Below are 17,855 nucleotides of genomic sequence, written 5' to 3' on the forward strand. Positions count from 1 at the left end.
GATAAGATGTACCAATACATGATACAAAGAGTTATATAAACACCTTACAAATGGTTCATAATTAGCTTGTGAGGAATTTAAATATTCAACACTTTAAATTCAGCTTGGATTCAAAAATTAAAAAGGTTAACACCACGTCACACCCTTGCCACAGTACAAAGTATGGAATTACACTTTATATTATGGATTATAAAGTCTGTGCAATTAAGAATTTCAACTGATTCTTCATCTACCACAAACTTAGATGTTACATCATTCTGGCTTATCCCTATTTTTGTTTTCAGGCACAAGCAGGGTTCTCAAAGTCTCCCTGCTCTGTGTCTTCCCAGATACCCCCTTCAAACTTCCTAGAGATTGAAGAAGCTCAGAATAGTCTTCTAAATATATACAGAATAACTACCTGAATTCAAAATGGCACAAAGCAATTCTTGGAGATAGGAATTAGGGGCAACTATTTTGTTTGGTTTGTTTCTGTTAATCAGTCCACGTTCACGTGAGAATTTACTTCTTACAATCACAGCATTACCCCTCCAGCCTGACTCAATCAGTGACCAAGGAGGAAACAAGGAGAGGGAAATGGACTGAGGTGACTATAATCGACTGTATATCTCTAGTGAAAACAGATTTTATACAAGCTTTACTTTCCATTTTGGAAAATCTAAGCTGCTGTGGAGAACTTAAAAGTTCTCCAGAAGGAAAAGCATCATTTTTTTTTCCCTTGAAACTGAATGCGTTGTAACTGGAGCTTTTGACAACTCTGGCGATAAACACTTTAATCCCCCAACAGGGACAAAAGTCAAGGCATCTACCTTTTCTATTCCTGGGTTTTGTCTGATTAGCCCTGAAGCAGAGCACTAGGACAAGCTTGTCTATGCCTGAAATGAATCAGATCAGGCTTTTGGGAAAGTAAAATCCCAAACCAAAGGAAGTCCTGAGGAATTCTTTGCAGTCTGTCAAAACGGAGGGGATGGAGGAACAGATAAGGCCTCTTTCTCCCTGATACTATGCGCTGGAAGAGTAGTGAACAAGGCAACTTCTAATCTGCATACAACATGGAGACCGATTTTTAAGATTCCAAAGGAAGATCAAAATACAACCCAAGGATCAAATGGGGTTCAGAGAGCTTAACCTTTTGGGTAATGAAGGGCCTTAGAAGAGATACCAGTTTCACTGCCACAGTTCTCTGGCCCTAGAAATCCAACGTGTAGACTATTACAAATTTTTTTCTGGCAAAACAAAAGACAAACTTCCCTCAAACTTGGGAGTAAACAGTTAATGAATGGAAGTACAAGGCAGGTTGTGATCATATTTAATAGCCTATAGGAGATACACAGAAAGGTGGGTCAGTGCCTGGAGTGGAGAAAGGTGGAGTCAGGACCAGGCCTAACACTGATGTATTAACAAAGCACTATGGGAAATGAATATTCACATAGTAACTGACTTGGCACAAAAGTCTATGACATTTTATAGTACATTCGATTAAAAAAGAAGAAATAGAATAGAATAGGGCAGCAGGCCCATAGTTTCCTAGCCACTGTACTTCTACCACATTGTGTGTATACAGAAAGACAAGGGACTCATCCTGTCACAGATTCACTTTCTTGCATTTACTCATGGTTTCTAATACAGAATTTTTTACCCAGCTGAATCAGACCTCAAGTTATTATATTCTATATCTCAGCTGGTCAAGATGCAGAAGGAAGAAATCAGAGCCACTTACAAGTTTTTATTTTGCAAGTTGGCCCTTTAAGTCTCTAAGAGAGCCTTCTTGTGAGATCCTGGCCCTGCGGATTAGCAACAGGACACTTATGACATTTGTACTGTTGTTTCTGCAGCCCCTTTTAAAGAAACCATTTTTTTTAACTGCAAATAAGTTTTCTCTGCCTACACACTTTATTAGTGATGAATTGAAGGAGGCAAGGAAATATTTCAATATTTTCTGACTTGGTTCAGTGTATCATACCACATTCCCAGTTCACAAAAGTATGAGTCTGTGGATCTTAGTGCTCGCACGGAGCTCAATATCTGACTATAATGCAGGAGCTAACAAACTTCTAGATATAAAAGCACTGCTCTCCAGAAAATATGTTCTGACCAGGAGAGATTATGCAGATTTCTGAGTCCCAGCTAAGCTCTAGGAATAAGTCGCAATGAGCCATTGCCCTTGCTAAAGGTTGAGTCCCCACCAGGACCTAGGTGAACAGAAATGGACAGAGCCTTCTACATACTTGAAAAGTAATCCTCTTGGCCTTAAAAAACAGTTGTACACTTATGAGTCATTCTCAATACTTAGCTAGAAGAAAATAAATGGCTTTTTTCCTTATTTACTCTAAAAACTAGTTTAAGGAGTGAGGGTACTATGATGTTAACTAAGAGGTGCTGGGAAGGAAAAATGGGGTAGCATTTCGTAGCAAAGCCCACTAATTTTCAGGTTAGAAATATGCTAAACTGTCTAACTCTACAACCACAGCATACTTTATAATACATGATGCGACTGGAAACTACCCAGCATGGCTCTGAGCTTAGAATTAAAGTACAACTGCAAATGGTGAATCTTAAAGTACATTTTAAAACAGATTTAACCAAAGCACACGGCACAAATACTCCTATAACAGCCACATCATGACCACCAATTAAGAGTTTTTTGCTTCTAATCGGTCATACGCCAATATTTGTAAAGAGTTATTAAATGACTTAAATTAAAAACAAACACATTTTCTTTTGGGAGAGACAGCTAAAAGCCACGGATGCCTTTGAGCAGTTGGTAAAAATCATGCCAATCTGCCAGGCTGCTGCTTGCTTCTAAATATAAGCTTCATGGCTCTATGAAAGATTTTCTAAGGATGCTGACCTAGAATTTAAGTTCTCAAACACCTATAAAGTGACTCTGGTCCCCTCCCAAAGGATGTACCTTTTAGCAGGTCCAAGATAATGAAAACAGACAGTAGGATTCCAGGGATTCAAGAAAGGTGGTAGAAGACTCTTTAAGAGAATGCAACGCTAAAGAATTCGTACCTGCAGTTTTGAAGCCTGCAGAGAACTAGCGCGGGGCCAAGCTCTGCAGACAGGTGGGCTTGGAATATGGTAGAGCAGGGTTTCTCAGCCTCGGCACTACTGACATTTGGGGCTGAATGATTCTTTGTCTGGTGGGGGCGGTCCTGGGCATGCAAGATGTTTAGCAGCAACATTGGCCTCTACCTACTAGATCCCAGTAGCACACCACCACCCCCAGTTGTGACAACCAAACATGTCTCCTGCCATTGCCAAATGTCCCCAGGAGGCAAAATTGGCCCTGGTCGAGAATCCTGCTGTAGATAACTCACTTGAGCCCCTCAGCATGGAGCACTTTTTGTCTTGGGCTCTAGAGAGGCTAAACCTCTGACTGAAACCAAACAAGGTTTAGTAAAAGTTCATTCAGAACTTCTGAGAAGAATAATGAGGACGGCGGTAAAGCAAAAGTAGAAAAACAGTAAAGCAGAGTTTCTTTTCACAAGATCAGCGATACTTCCATAAACAAAGCAATTCATAAGCCTTCATTCAACCTTTTTATCCTTTAGGAAGTTAGGGCAGATGATAGAACATGGATGTCATAAACTTCCCTTCCTAAAGAAAATGCAGACTTTTGTGACCTTAAGTCAAGTCCTTAATCTTATCACAGATGGCAATCTTTGTGAGGCCAATAATTCATCAACCAGAGGAAAATAAGTTCAGAGCTAAAAGAGGGCCCATTAGATTTGAGAGAAAACTTTACCATGTGACCAGGAAGAGAAATATGCATGCTAGAAATGCGAATTGTAGATCATTTACAGCTTACTGAGGTCAATGAAAGTCAGAATGGACAAAAGCTGAGAAGAGGATAAAAGAGCTACGTCAAAAACACTAGTTGAAAACATTGCAGATATTTTCTGGCTCAAATCTGGGAATGTACGAAAAGTATGTATTGACTCTTCATCAGTTAGGTTTACTTTGCTCTAGGTAGAAGGCAATTATTCTAGCCCTTCTTTGAAGAACCATCACGAATATAAATGTTCTGCAAATATCTAAGATCCCAATGTTAGCAAGGATGAAAACATGGGAAACCAGCCCCTAGGTGACGACGAGCCTCAAATGCCACAGCATGGCAATGTGACTGCGCAGTTCCTAAGCGCACAGCACAGTGAGAAGTCTTTCCAGAGGAAAAAAATGGAGTTTCTGGTTTGCAAGGGGGAATACAAGGTACAGGTTGAGTTTAAAAAAGAAGAGTTACACACCCTTTTAGAGTCATTAGTATCCAGGCAAAAATTGCTAAGGGTCCACATCACTATATAACTGGGCAGCTGCCTGGAAAAAGCCAGAATTCAGAGCTACTCAGACAGCACTGAACTGGTGAAAGCAGTAAGATATAAAAAGAACCGAAGAGCATGCAAACTATTGGTTTGAATCAAATTGTTTCAATGATAGTACCTAGTTGAGTTTTATTTTAGTGCCTATTACACTTATTAAAATTAAATTAAAAGCACCTTAAAATGACCTCTATATATAATCAATACACATCATTATAGTAGTTATATAAAAATGCAATATGCACACAATTTAAGCTTCAAAGAAACTAAGACCTTTTTCTTTATAATCTTCATAATCATCAGAGCTATGATTCTTAAAATGTTGGGGGAGGGGAACAGTAACTCAGCAGATTTCAATTATAGCCAACTTGATTCAGGGGCTGATACTCTCACAGTCCTGGGACAAGTAATAAATACCGAGAAGCTACCTCTTTGAGGGGTGGGAGGGGACCTTTAAAAATATTATTGCTAAGAGACTACTTCCGAAAATCTAATACTCTTGACGGATGATGGTATTGAGGTGATTTCTGTCAAGGATGGCCCAGAAACGCGGGGCTATGACCCTTGTTGGCCAAAGGCCTTGATGATACTTGGGAATAACCTGGGAGTTGAAGGAGATCAAATGAGGGAAAGGTAAGTCCTGTTCTGGCCACGTGTGTGTGCGTATGTGTGTTTATTGATGTGCATGATAAACTTGTTACAAATGGACCGTCTCAGGAAGATGAGTACAGCAATTTTCTCTACATCTGGAATTGCCTCAGGAGCCTTTTAAATATATTGGAAAGAGCGATAACAAAAGAAGCATTTAGAAATAGAAATGCCACACATGTATCTCACACGCTACCAGCCAAGAGTCTCCAGTACAGTGCACAGGATTCAGGAGCATAGAGCTGGTTTGCAAGATCTGCAGATACCTTTTACAACCTCGCAACTAGGAATGTTCACTGGCAAATCTTTGGTCTATGCCCTACGCTAATGCTAAGTAGAAGAGCACATTCTCTCTACAAAGACCCCATGAGTAACCCTGGATCTGTTCTCCCCTCAGGTGCAAGGAACGTCCCTGGACACGAAGAGGAGCCAACCGTGTGAGGACGGAACAGGCCTGCTGGAGTTCTCACTGGCCTAGCCAACTTTCTTTCCCTGTGGGTTCAGAAGGAGATGCTGCATCTCGTCTGCTACCAAGGATCGTGTCTACAAGCTGCCGCTGTCGCCTGAAAGTTTAGCAAGGTTCCTACGGTTACAGTCACGAGCAGCCACAATTCAACTCCCTTGATTAGAAGTATAATACTCACTTCATATCACAAATGTATAAAAATATGGCAGATAGTGTCATAACGATACTTTCTTTAAATGATTATATTTATAAAACAGACAGATATTTACCATATATATATTTATATATAGAATAAAATACTCCTGATGCAATATATAAACGTTACTGTTTAGTTTTTATAGAAACTACTGTAGCTGTCCCACTGCTTCACAATGTTCCAAACAGCTCAAAATAACTTTACGTTTAACAGAAAAGGTATGATTATAACAGTACAATATTAATTAATTATAAATAAATGTTACAAACCCTATCAAATATGGAAGTTTAGAAAACAATTTAAGACATACAGTTAGTTCATCTGCTAACCCTTCAAAGGGATACTCTTGGATTACAATAAACCCCACATTTAGTCTAGGCGGAAAAAAATCTGTGGTAAGGACATCGGTCAACACATATTTTTCTATCCCTTGCAGTGCCAAAACACATCCTGGCTTTCCCAAGTTCAACGGCGATTGCACTAGAGCTGGAACCTAAGGGGGAGAACCTGGCAAAAGTGTCTTCTTCCTCAGCTGCACACTATCCACTCTCACACAAGACTCGTGGGGACTGGTGATCCCTAAGGAACTCCTGTGGCTCTAAGATCCCTGACTAGCATTTGTGGCCGTGAGGAGCCAGCTGGCTCCACACATACAATATTGCACACACCTTGATAAAGCTGAAAATACTGGCTTACCACCCCAGCCCCGCCCATTCTCCACCCGCCCCACCCCGCCCCTCCCCTCCTAACCGGATTGTCCCTTTCCCCCCCACCCCCACTCCAGCACACATTACAAGGCTGTCTCTTTTAAATCATTCAGATTTGGCATTCGGGACCTATTTGTTCTGTTATAAGGGTGCCCGTTTGGCCCACTCTTGGCACCCAGCTGTTCAGAGTAGGAAGGCCCCTCTGTGGCACTCCGGGTCACAGACGACACGTGCCAACCAGGGTCCATCTGACCTGGCAGCTGGAGGGCCGGCCTGCCCTTTGGTGTTGGCTCCTGCCGGATGTTACTGCTCCCACCAGAGGCCTGGCTCAGTGGGTGAATCCGAATTTCTGAGAAGGAATTTTTGGCTTGTTGAGTTGTTAAGGGCTGGAAGCGGGGGTCTGAGGAAGCCGGGTGATTTGAGGCTGAAGAGAGATGTAACAGCTTGCGCAGTGATTTTAATGGCTGGCTCTGAAAGAAAAGATGAGGGTGCATGTAGGATTTAATTTAGAGTAGACTTGAAAGCTGGGAGGAAAAGGAGCACAGACCTGAGATGACCGTGTGGAGCCAGGGAGGGCGGGTGTGGGGGAGGACGGGCCAGTCCAGCCTTATCTGTTCTTTTGTTCTTTTTCAGGCAAGATTGGAGTTATTTTTCTTTAATGAAAAAGCCTAGAAACGTAGAAGAAATCTAGAGCTGGTATGGTGACTGATCAAAGGCTTAGGCACCTTCTATCTGGCTGCATCCCATCTTTATGGGGGGGAGGGGGGAGGTCTCATGCGCCAACCATCAGAAAGAAGCAAAAGAAGGGATGTGCTTCTCCCTTTCGAGAAGACTTCCTTCCCAACAACTGCATAAAGCTGCCACTTAGATTTCACCTGCTAAAATTCAGCCACTCCACCATGTCTAGCGGCAAAAGTAACTGAAAAAATGTAATGTTTCAATAGGTAGCAACATACTCGGCTAAAAATTGTGTACCCCCTTCTGTTCTTATCTCCCTGATTTTCCCTTTCCCTTGGCATTGCAAAATCCCAGTGTTCCCTTTCTGCACTTTATCATTTTTTTGGTGTTTTACTGTTTTGAGGGGGAGGTAAAGTTTGGGCACTAAAAATGCAAAGCACACAGAAATAAGCAAAAGCCCTAGAGACTCTAAAACACAATTCACTCATAGGGAGCCTTCGCCTCATGGGGTGCTGCACTGTGGGGGGGACTTCAAAACAGGAGGGAGGGTCCCAGAAGCCATCTGCCCCACAGGCTCCTCACTGGCCAAAGTTGACTCACACCCCTTTCCTCTTTATCAGGCTTGATGGGGTCACCGTCAGAAGAGGCATGGGAAAGCACCCTGACATTCAAGGCCCTCACCGCGCACCCCGGCACGTGGGCCGAAGCCCCAGCCTGAGGCACCTCCGGCTGCCAATCCTCAAGGGTCTCAAGGCTTTTAAGGGCTCAGCAAAGTAAAATGTTGATAATCTCAAGAAATACTAAAGAGTCGGAGGCACAGGGCATTGAAATCCAGGGGCTACTGCTTGAGCACTGACTCGAGTAGAAATCGCTCCTGGGGAAGCATCCTCCATGGTCATTTCTGGTGATTTTTACAGCCCTGACCACATGTAACTATTGAACAATCACAATAGTTCAGATGGAGATATAAAGTTACCTGAAAAGAGCTTCTCGGCAAAAGAAGTGGTTCTAAAAGAAGGTTCTAAAACTCTGTACTTTCTCTCTCTCTCTCTCTCTTTCTCTCTCTCTCTTTTTTTTTTTAATAAATGAGGAATAGAACATCAGGCCCTCTCACTCACAGCCTTGTGCTTTTAGTTCGGGTACACGTCCAATAACTGGGATATCTGGTTCTCTACACTGTCTTCGCCCCTCCAGCCAATATTATGTTAGAAGCAGAAAATATAAATGGCTGGGCAAATACAGTTGAAATTTAGGGAGCTCTTCTCAGCAGCTCTAAGTAACAGCTTATAATTAAAGAGAGTAAACAATAAACCTATAAAATAGAACCTACTCCTCCGAATCACAGAAATCCATGGTCATTTATAGGCACAAGTAACCCTACAGCCTCAAAAGCTCATGAGGGTTGAGAGAAATTTCAGTACAGAGGACTAAGAGATTTATAAAATATTGAATATAATCAAAAACAAGTTAGATTATGTTACTATGCTCATTATGGGATGCTGAAAAGATACAATATTTAAAAATTTCCATCAAAACAGGTTGCTTCAAGGAGATAAGACCTCAGTTACCTGAAAAATTTATGGATTCGGATTCTGCTTATTCCCCCATTATGGCAGAGAAACGTGACTATACATACTTTCTAATATGCAGTTCCTAATGCGAATGTTTGCCGGTTTTCTATCAAAACTAGTACGGATTTCAGAAGCTTAAACAGTCTTTCAGAAAGCTTACTATATCTGTCTTTCAAGGCGCAGTTTGTAGGCTACCACCTTTAACGAACGCTTAATCTTCGCACTACCTTCTCTTACCCTCCCCTACATTTTACGGTACGCTTCACTTTTACCACGAATTATGGTCATTTGTGAATTTTCTCTCTCTCCTAGGCTGCAGAGTTTTTGTGGACTGGAACCGTATCTTATTTATTCCCCTTAATTGTCCTCCCCCTACCCGCAGGTGAAGACTAATAGAACCTCGCTTTTTTCCTCCATTCATCCGGACTACCAAGATGCATCTGGCTATTTCTGAGGGTATATTCTGGGCAGACTCTCAGCCTTGCTGTAACATTGAGAGGCTAAATTTCTCAACCCTGTCCTCTCTTCAGGAGAGACCGGTCACTGCAGAGTCTGAGAGTCTAGGAGTGATGCAGGCACCACTCACTTGGGTCTGTAGATCAGAGATCTTCTCAGGACGCCACTCCTTTGGTCTGCTGCTTGGGGTGCTAGCAGAGTGAATGGCTTTCTGTAATGTCAGAAGATCAGGGCCGTCAGAATTGGGCACCTAGAGCAGAATATGGACAAGGATTCAATAATCACACCAGTAAGCCTAAATAGGATATGCAACCACACGCAAGAGGAGAACGAAAGCAAATCAAACCAAACCAAAACTCACCCCCCTCCCCTCCAAAGAAGACTCAATAAAAAAAGAAATCACAACTCTCCCAATGTTCACAATGCAAGTGATGCTAGTTAAAGTCTGCTGCCCTCTTAATAATTTTCCCTGCATTAGGAAAAATTGGCAGATGTCATGCAGCTTTGTTAAACCTCAACCCTTAAAGCATTCCCATGCTGTTAGTTTTAGTCGCTGTAAGAGAGAGCAGTTAAATTGAGCTGTACCAGGAATTGCTGCCGTATCCTCATTCCATATTGCAGTTAGGTTATGAACCAGTTCAATAAAACAAAAATTTGTTCCTGCTGGGAAAATGATCCATACACTGTGTTTGGTGGTGCCAAAGAAGTCTAGCAGGCTTTTAAGGATAGCAAAGTGAGAAAGTATGGTTTGAATCATATTCCCAAGACACTACCCAGTAAATCTGGGTCTAGCATTATGCACTATGTAAGTGCTAGAAATTTGTGCCACAAATTCCAGACGAATGCAATTGGTCCACTCGCCGATTCTGGTGGACAGAGGAGAGTGCAAAAGCCCTGGCCTTCAACTAAGTGACCAGCAAAAGCTAGAGCCAGGCAAGGAAAGAGCAAATCACCAACTAACAGAAGCTGTTTTTTCATGGAGCCTGCAAGCTCACCCAATTTGGTCAATTTCACTTGGTTTCAAAGAGACAAACTGCCAACCAAGTGTTAACAAACTTTGTGAGCCAAACCAAAAGACATTTGTTAATTGTAAATGTTAATCAAATTCTTTACAGGAAATAAGGGATTTTATGAATACTGTCTGCCAACAACTGGCTAATCAGACAACCCAAACTAGCCTTTCACTAGTTTGTTTGTTTAATAGCCTTTTATGCTTCAACCTCCTTAACTGATTCAGGAAATCCAGAGTGTCGAAGAATTTGTATCTCAGTGAATTTATGGAACTGGCTCAGGTACTTAACTAGCACAAAGAGAATATGACCCCATGAAAATAAAAGACATGCTGTTGTCATCAGTAAAACAAGTTTACTGGAGCAGTTTTCAGGGCTACCATACGTAAAAATGGGTACCATGGGTGGAGTGACTACAGGAAGCTTTTTCAAAGAAGAACTATGCTTTAAATGATTCTTTGAATTAAAAAGAGGAAAGAGGGATTTCTTGATGCTTGGATTCTCCCCGTTGGTGGAATCTGTCTGCAATATAAGATACAAATAAACTAATTGCCAAGGAAAAAAAGAAGGTGTTCTTATCGAAACTCCTAGCCCTTGGATGCTCTCAAATTGTTAAATATTAACAGTCACTGAAAGAATCTCTGTGCTGTGTGTGCATCTTGAGAGGTTCTGTTTCATTTCTCACCTGGACATGAAGATGCCAATAATGTAAATTCAAGACATGTAGAAACTTCTGTGTATATAAAGAACATTTGGACAGGCTCAATACCTATAGCAGGAATGTCTCTAGAGACCTACACACATATATTCACATTAAGCTTACAAAACATTTAAGGATTTATTTATTTATTATCAGAAATAGGACTGCTACAAAGAATTATGTTTAAAGGGCTACTGATGAGCTTCAATCTTTTCCTAATTGCCAGAGGTCTTAAGCAACTAAATAATCTACCATGTAATCTGCCGGTCTATTAGGAAAAAAGAAAAAGACACCGCAAACCTTTCTGAACGTGGTCAACTCTTGAACCAGAAAACATCACTTGGAAGAGGAATATATCAATATTGCAGGATTCTACCGTTGAGGAAGAAGCCTGGTTCTACACTGTGAGAAGTATTCACCCCATGGAAAATAGCTGGCACAATTCAGAATGCGCCACAAAAGTGAAGAAACAGAAAGTTCAATCCTTAAACTGAAGCATGATTACCAGTTGAGATACTAACTAGGGTAAAATTACCAAGTTGGCAAAGTCACCATATGCTCTGAGGGCTTATGTAACTGTCTGAATGTGGAACTGAAGCCAGATTTCCCAAGGAGGCTTCCAGATTTGCTTGAGTCAAAGCAGGCATCTTTACAATACAGAATGATTTTCTGGCACGACTTTTCCCTGTTTTGGATATTTCAATTGTCAGAGAACCAGAATGTATATGAAGGTGTTCAGATCATCTTTTATTGGTGTGTATGAAGACATTCGAGTAAAATAGCCCATAAGGTTTCCTGCTCCCAAGACAGGGATCCAGGAAGAGTTTAACTTGCATGTCTAAGGAGGCCACAAGAAAGCCCTCAGACACGTATATGTATAACTGATTCACTTTGCTGTACAGCAAAAAGTGACACAACATTGTAAATCAACTATACTCCAATAAAAAAAATAATAAATAAAATAAAATAGAGAAGCAACAAGGATATAATGTATAGCACAGGGAATTCTAGCCATTATCTTATAATAACTTTTGAGTGTAAACTGCAAAAATACTGAATCGTTATGCTGTACACCTGAAACAAATATAATATTGTAAATCAATTATACTTCAATTAAAAAAAAAAAAGACAAGTAGCCGGCGGCGCTCTGTACCGCTGGGCCCCTGGCAGGGACTGAGCTAGGCCTACTATTCAGGAGAACCCACCTCCCGTTCTCCCAACTGATTGTGCAACTTTGGGCAGGTCACAACTTGCCTGGGCAGTTAGCAAAGTAAAGGGGTTAAACTAGATTTAGGACCCACAGAGGCTACTCTCTGTGCACTGGGTATCAGACTACCATTTTGTTGAATCTTATGCAAAGGCCACAATGCTTTAAATCTTTCAAAGTTCATTTACCTAGTTTCCTTTTGCTGAGTTCTAGAGAGTGAAGAAAAGTTAAATTTAATTCTGTTCCAATGCTCATGTGAAGGAGGCAGAGTTAACACAATGTCAAGCCTGGGAGCCTGAGGTCTGCCAGGAAGTACTATGCTGAGTGCTTTTTGGAAATCTTACTCTAGATATCAAAGTCCTTTAAACATTTTTTTTCCTCTTTTAATTAAAAAAAATGCAGAGGGTATAAACAACTTTTGGTTTGGAAGGCTTAAGTCATTGTGACCTGTGCAGAGATATTTTGCAGTTGCTTTACATATCAAAAAAGAAAAGTATGAAACCCTAAAAAAAGTAAGTTCAAGTGGAGAGTATGTTAGAGAATAGTAAATTTCCTATTTACCCTACTCTACACTATTTAAACATCTAAAATTTGAACCAGATCTTGAATAATAGTCAGTCAACATGTACATACTTGACTCATGCCATGGTGAGCCGCAGGTTTAACGTGGGTCTAAGGCAGATATCAAAAGCTAAATCTACACACAAAAACACCTTCAATTCCTGTGTCCTTGCTATTTTCTTCCACTTAATCACCCCACAATGGCTATGGGCCTGAGGTTAAGAACAAAAACAAACTCGAAATAAAAATAACAGTGGTTAGGAGGAGGTAGTCTAAGTTTAATGTTCATGATGGATAAATATGTTCCACAGATGATGATATAAGTTTTAATAGCACTTTACATATTTTAAACTTCTCTACTTCAAATCAGGTCTATTTTGTTCATCTGGTCTAAATAACATATGTAGTTAATATGCAACTAAGTGACATCTTGACTGGACCTTCTACTTTAAGTGAGTTTCAGTTAGCCATATAGGCAGGTTTTGCTTTTTTTCTAAATAAACATTTCAGGAATATTATGCAGCCATTAAAATGAAGATAATAAAATCTGTGTAGTAACGTACATATTGTGTGTATGTGTGACAGAAATACTATTAAAAAGCCAGAATACAAAATTATACTAGAATGACTACTATTATTTAAAACAAACTAAAAAACCACCTTCTTTCCATAAACATATGCACAGGCCAAAAAGCTAGGAGGAAATATACCAAAATCCTAATACTAGTTGTGATAGGGTGGTGAGATTAGAAATGATCATTTTTTTTCTCAATTTTTCTGTAATGAGCTCATATTTATATTATAGTGACATCATAAATTTAACAAACAAGCAAGTAAAGAGTAATCTAGAAAGGTAATCGAGGAAGGCCTTTATTAAATCCTTACTTCAAATATTATATTCCTTTTTACTATCATCTATCTCATCTTTACTCACCATTGAGTCATAATCCTAGACTTTTCGTAACGGAACAGACCTCAGAAAAACTGAGTCTAATCTATTCATCTTAAGAGATGAAATCAATGAAGTCCATCTGGGTAGGTCATTTTGATTATGCCTTTTTCCTTTTTAAATAAACGAGAGTCAATCACGTATGAAGTAAAACTAGAAAGAAAATAATTTAAAATGGCTGACTCAACCTTGTCTAGTCTCAAACGTGTCATAAAGCAAAGGAGGAAGAACGCCTTGTGTGGGTGAAGACGTTCCTGCTGGCCTGGAGGCCTGGCTTCCCCACGTGTTCTCACGTCACTAACCAGCAGAATCCTTGCCTGGTTCGTTCAGTGATGTGACCTGCACAGTTCCATGCACCCAGCCCTTGGTTCAGGTGGAGGGCTCTCAGGAAATGAGACTCACTCCATTTCACAGTTCAATCACAATATAAACATGTCCTACTAAAGCAAGCCCTGAAATGTCAAATACTATGACCTGTCTGTGACTAGGCAGCCCAGAAATGCACTTGTCAACATGGGAATCAGATAACCAGCCAGCGGAGAACAATGAACGATGGTTAGTTAAGAATTTTAAGATTTAAACACAAACCAAAACCATTTCCTAAATTTTCATGTATCTTTAACCCTCAGAGAGAAATAAATCCTGCAGCTTCATAGTTTTTACATGAATATAAACCCACATGGATAAGATGTTTATTGAGAAAGGGTTAAAGCATTCTCTTTCATCCAAATTAAATTTCTTCTATTCCTGGAGATTCTGTTGAACCTAGAAAAGGCTCTGTGAGAGGAGGATAGTTGTATAGAATTTGAGAGAGAAACATATACAGTATATGCATGTTAAGTCTCAATAAGAAAATAATTCACTTTGTCACATACAAAGTGTAAAGTACCCACAGACTAATGCAGACTCATACGGATGCCACTGTAAATAGAAACTGGCCATCTACTTACTGTTTGAGATTTCTTCTTTTTCTTTTTCATTGACCTGAAAAAACCTTGTTTTTCCTTTTCCTTGAGTTGTTCAGAATGACTAATGTTTTCAGGACTTTTCCTAAATGGGAAGACATTTTTATCATATTGATCTTTCAATCATTCTCCTGCCATTATATGACAAACATAATGAAGACTAAAAATGCATGACACCAGGTTCAAATAGCCATGAAGAATCAAGCACATAGGTAAAGAGCCTCTAAAAACCACAGAAGGAACTGAATCTCATCAACCATGGTTAATGATTAGCCTTTTGGCAAAGGCTCACTTGAACGAGCAATTTGAGCATTATTACAAATGATCTGTATCTATGCCGCAGGACCATTTTCATGCTGTTGAAAACCTCAGAATTAGAGAGTCTGAAAAGCACACGCTTTGAAGGATGGCTTTTCTGTAACCCTCTGAGAGAAACAGAAACATTTTCAGTATCTTCGTTTTTCTATTTACCTTTTAAAAACCAGCTTAACAAGTTCATTATTAGTGGCTTGCCAAGGTACTGAACATTAAAAAAAAAAAAAAATCAATACTGCTACATAAACCTTACAAATAAAAGTAAAAATTGCCTGAAACTGGAAAATCCCTTTATAAAAATCTTATATATATTTATTAAAACTAAATAAAAAATAGATAAGGTATGAAAAAATGGAGACAGGATGAATGCTTTAATACAAAGCACTCTTCTGAAAAAAAAGCTTCTAACTGAAAATAACGACATTAAGCTTCATACCACTGACACCACCAGGTATTTTAATACAAATAGGAGATATTAAAAGAGAGCAAACAAGACACCTCAGCCCCAAGAAGGTGACTACTTGTATGTTAACAGAGGCCCTATATTACTTAAATTAATTTACGGTCTTTAAAAAACAACTGGAATGGTGTCATTCTCGAAAAAGGCACATTCCACGGGCCCTATTTTGAATTTGAACATCTAGATGACTGTGGAAAACCATTTTCTCAAATGACTGAATTCCTTCTATTAGCTATTCCCCAAAATCAAGAGTAGAAACATTAACGGTGACAGAATTCATTCATATTTATGGTTTTAGAGTACTGAACAGTAAAGTTACCAGAACATCTAAAAAAAACATGAGCAAACCAGCATCCTTTACTTGATTAAACCTCTGTGAAGGCAGAAAACATCTATACAAACCATTACAGATCCACATGATAGAAAACACCATGAAGCTATTTTTAAAAATCACATCTTCACAGATTTTTCACTAATATGAAGGAATATTCCAACTACAATATGAAGTGAAAACATCAGGATTCAAAACTTTCTACATAATATGAGCCCAACTGTATTTTTTAAAAAAGGCATATATGTGTATATATACACACGTTTTTTAAAAAGCAGGAAGAAAATTTTTAAAAATCTTAATAGTTATCATTTCTGGGTAGTAGGATTATTGGTGATTTGTTGTTACTTCTTTTTAATTTCAAACAACAAACATGTACTGCAGATATAATAAAAAGGTTTTACAAACCACACAAAATTCATTTGAAAAGCCACGAACTCATGATCAAAGACCACAAGGGAAACAATTTAGAGAGAGAGAGAGACAAACACACAAAAAACAAGAAGTAAACACCATGACTGTTTGAAGGAGCCATGGTCATTTCTTCTCAAGTGTTTGGCCTAAAAGTTAATGGGAATACCAAAGAAGGAAAAACATGTACTGTAGGCTCAAGTGTTCTTGAAACTCATTAGGACCTGCAATTTTAAACCTCACTGAGAGAGTTCCAAGTTCTGAAGTTAAAGTTTTGTAATACAACACAACCAATAAAATAATTAGCACTGGGACTCAGAATGATGCATATAAAATTTTGAAAGCTAAAAAGCTTCAGACATGATGGAATGAGTGAGAATGGAATAGTGAAAAGTTAAAGATTCTTTAAACTCAGTGTTGTAGTGCTGGAAAAAGCACTCTCATCCTAATGACAGACTGGGCCTATTCGGTCAAAGTTTCTTATGACAAGTACTGTTGAGATTAAGGAGATGAAACCCTTGGATGGGGCCTAAAGACAGACTGCCCTAAACTAAATTCCAGGCCACAGCATTCAGTTATGTGAGGGTTCTACGGAACACAGCAGAACAGTGTAAGTAGTTTGCTGGAATCACAAAAGCACCACTCTTAGAATTGAAAGTAACCTTAGAGAGCATCTAGTCCAACCAGCAATACTATTCCTAATGTTCTGTAACTTCCAGAAGTTAAAGAATTATATGCTTATGATATAGCTTATGCCCTTCCATAATGGGGTCTGCACATAACCTAGAAGCACAACAGAGTACTCAGATTAATGGGTAGAAGTTTTTGCTAATCAGAATTAAAGTCTAACAAAATCTCAAAGGTCTGCTGAGGGTCAGTAGTTAAAGTGCTTTCTGCCAACCCAGGAAATCTTTAAGGGGGACACATTCATCATGACCACAATCTCAGGATGGGAATGGGCGTTACTATAAGAATGTTAACATTGGCATGAGAGGAAGTGAAGGCTTGAGACACTAGTCCTAGGAGGAGCAGGATTTGGGTAGGAAGAAGAGTCTGTCCAATAAAATGAAAGTGAGAGGATGGGGGGGTGGGGGAAGGGTACTGAAAGAGAAGAAGCAGCAGGACAAAAAGACCGGTGTTTGCAGTTCCTTGTCTCCCCAAAACACAGAGGATGAATCAAAGACTCCCGCAGGGTCTCTTCAGAGGAACTGGATAAACTAGAGCCCGGGGGAAAGGGGAATGATGAGGAAAACATCCTCAAACTGGAGCTGCAGAGAGGCGGTAGGGCCAAGATCCAGGTGGGAAAAGATTGCAGGGGCCAAAGCAAAAAGAAAATAAATTACCCTTGGACTAGAGGATGAAAGCTAGGTGTAAGGTGTGAGTATGCATGCATCACAAAAGACACAAAAGGAAGTCAAAGAGAAAGAAAGAGTGCCAGTCGGGGAGAGAGAGGGAGACAGAAAGGGAAAAGCTACATTGAATCATACACATACAGAGAATTAACAGAAAAACATAAGAGGAAAAGCCTGTGAGAGACACTTAGGGATGGAGAGAAGCTGCCTGGAACACAGGCACCTAAAAAGCTGTGTGCTGTACAAATGAATGAAAAGACTTGAACATCTATAACCAGCAGTGCACCCAAAGGGTAAGAGTCGCCGCACTACTTAATCTCATTTGTGAATTCTGGACCCTGTTATTGATTCTACCTGGTACGGTCAACAGTTGTGTGCTGAGCTAACTGTACAGGCAACAGATGGGTTCAAGAGGAGCAGCACAAGAGAAGGGCAAGTGGGTGATCACATAAATCACAGGGACAGGAGCTTTCAGAAGGACCACCCAGCTAGTCACTTGGCACAGTGGAGGGTGGGGTGGGCAGCGAGGATGATGGGGGAGGAGTGTGTG

At 39.9% G+C, this 17,855-nt stretch overlaps 1 protein-coding gene across 4 annotated transcripts in view; it reads right to left on the bottom strand.

The window, feature by feature from the left end:
• Positions 1–6,416: 6,416 nt before the first annotated feature.
• Positions 6,417–17,855, bottom strand: part of CDKL5 (cyclin dependent kinase like 5) — a 182,716-nt gene continuing 171,277 nt past the window's right edge. For 3 of the 4 annotated variants that reach the window (XM_030843708.2, XM_030843709.2, XM_060292850.1), the window contains 4 exons: positions 14,422–14,521; positions 10,454–10,576; positions 9,175–9,294; positions 6,417–6,809 (listed from right to left, as the gene is read on the bottom strand). In XM_030843708.2, the coding sequence (XP_030699568.1) occupies positions 6,423–6,809; positions 9,175–9,294; positions 10,454–10,576; positions 14,422–14,521 (730 nt within the window). In that variant the 3' untranslated portion in view covers positions 6,417–6,422. The remainder of the gene's footprint in view (positions 6,810–9,174; positions 9,295–10,453; positions 10,577–14,421; positions 14,522–17,855) is intronic. The other variant, XM_070044733.1, reaches the window with a different exon arrangement.

This window comes from Globicephala melas, chromosome X, assembly GCF_963455315.2.
Source record: "Globicephala melas chromosome X, mGloMel1.2, whole genome shotgun sequence".
NCBI classification, from domain to species: domain Eukaryota; kingdom Metazoa; phylum Chordata; class Mammalia; order Artiodactyla; family Delphinidae; genus Globicephala; species Globicephala melas.